The sequence below is a fragment of the Seriola lalandi genome, unplaced genomic scaffold (genome assembly GCF_002814215.2).
Source record: "Seriola lalandi dorsalis isolate HSWRI2012SDOR001 ecotype SW California unplaced genomic scaffold, Sedor1 jcf7180002054956, whole genome shotgun sequence".
Lineage (NCBI taxonomy): Eukaryota > Metazoa > Chordata > Actinopteri > Carangiformes > Carangidae > Seriola > Seriola lalandi.
In genome coordinates, this window is record NW_019525507.1 from 2535563 (window position 1) to 2537217 (window position 1655).

A 1655-nucleotide genomic window follows, 5' to 3' on the forward strand; every position below is an offset into this window, starting at 1 on the left:
TTATTTATCATCTGTTGTTCTACTAAGGTGCTAACAAATAGAGATCAAGGCATAAAAACACCCACTTTGGGTTAATACTGTATATTTTCACAGCTACAAAAAGCTAAAACTGCTACTTTACAGGCCTTGAAAACATATTTTCCTCCTCTGCAGGTGATGGGGTTCAACATGATCACATAATAATAACTGATCATTTTCTGTTACTGTTTGAATCTGATTTTACTTGACAGATTTCTGGTTTTGTGTCCTATCCTTAGTTTAAAGTGGGCGGGGTTCAGTTGGAGAATAGATGATGTCACCGAAATCTATGGACCAATCAGAATTTAGCAATATTCATATTTAAATGTAGTGAAATTGTTCTTAATGTCACTAAGCAACTGTCGTATAGTACAGTATAGTATAGTACAGTATAGTATAGGTTAGGTAGTTTTGGCAGCAGTCACATGTTTCACAATCAATCTGCATCTCAAGGGTCTAAGTTTCATTGTGGGGTTGCCAGGTCTGTTCACTAGTGACTGAGACTACATCATCAAATAATATGGCAACTAGCTGGTGAGTGTACCTGGCAACATCTGCTGCGGCTCCAGATGTTGTACAGAGGTGCTTGGTGGATTGCAGACAAATCCATATAAAAAAAACTCAAACATGTGTGTGTGTTGTAACTTGAACAGAATCTGAGCTACAGCCACAACACAAACACTTACTTTCATTACCATGGTATTTCCTCTCTCGTGCTTTTATTTTGTTTTTACTTCGTCTGTAAATGTCATTTCACCTGAAGCACTGACAACAGGTGATGTGTGTTTTCAGTGTCTGGCCAGCAGAGGGCGATGTAACCTCATCAGTCATTCAGTCAGTCAGTGTGGGTTTATTGTTTCGTCTGTGCAAATTTATAAGATTCATGATAGCGATTCATCAGTTCCTGTTGTTATTATTGTCTTATATATTTATTGTTTTTATTCATTTATTTGTCCTATACAAACAAAGTCTGATTGATTTTATCACCTGAATAAACTATTTTATTCCTTTTTATCAGGTTTAATATTTTAGTTTTCAGTTTTCGATGAAACATTTGATAGATTATTGTTTTCACGCTTGCAAACCTGCTCTCTGTTCTTCCTTCCTTGTGTTTTATGGGTTCAAAAACCAATGTCTGACAAGGTTCAATCCAAAACCATTGTTCTCATTCAGCAGCTTGAACAACTTTATACTGTGAAACTGTGAGACCAACAGGTCGGGACATGTGAGGTTTTACCTGCAGTCACCTGAGCAGTAGGTGATATGTGAAGTTCCTGCTCTGGTGAAGCTGATAAGGGTGGGGCTAGTTGTAACAACTTTATATAGATCTCTGGGTAGTTTAATATATGATGAACTCGACTCACGCGCTTTGTCCCGTAAAATTCTTCCTCCAGAGATTGAAAAAATGAACGATGTTGATATAGTGATATGATCTTTGTGTGAACTGCAACCTACAGTTTTTCACTTGGTCTGAACCTGCAGCTTCACACTTCAACTCTGGACAGAAAGTTGCCAATAAAATCCAAAGCTTTTCTCCTTCCAAATCAAAATATATTATTGTTTGTTTTTACACAATGAATATGATTCCTCTTGTTCCTGTATTCATTTCATGTTGGAAAATCCTTCATATCCACAAA

General features: G+C 36.8%; 2 protein-coding genes across 2 annotated transcripts in view; both read left to right on the top strand.

Moving 5' to 3' along the window:
* The window catches only part of LOC111645776 (uncharacterized), a gene marked incomplete at its 3' end in the record, with an annotated part of 39201 nt that overhangs the window by 9014 nt on the left and 28532 nt on the right, over nucleotides 1-1655 (top strand). The window lies entirely within an intron of this gene.
* LOC147817450 (uncharacterized) overlaps nucleotides 1599-1655 on the top strand; it is a 2313-nt gene continuing 2256 nt past the window's right edge. The window contains exon 1 of the mRNA XM_087170672.1: nucleotides 1599-1616. Coding sequence (XP_087026798.1) covers nucleotides 1599-1616 — 18 coding nt within the window. The remainder of the gene's footprint in view (nucleotides 1617-1655) is intronic.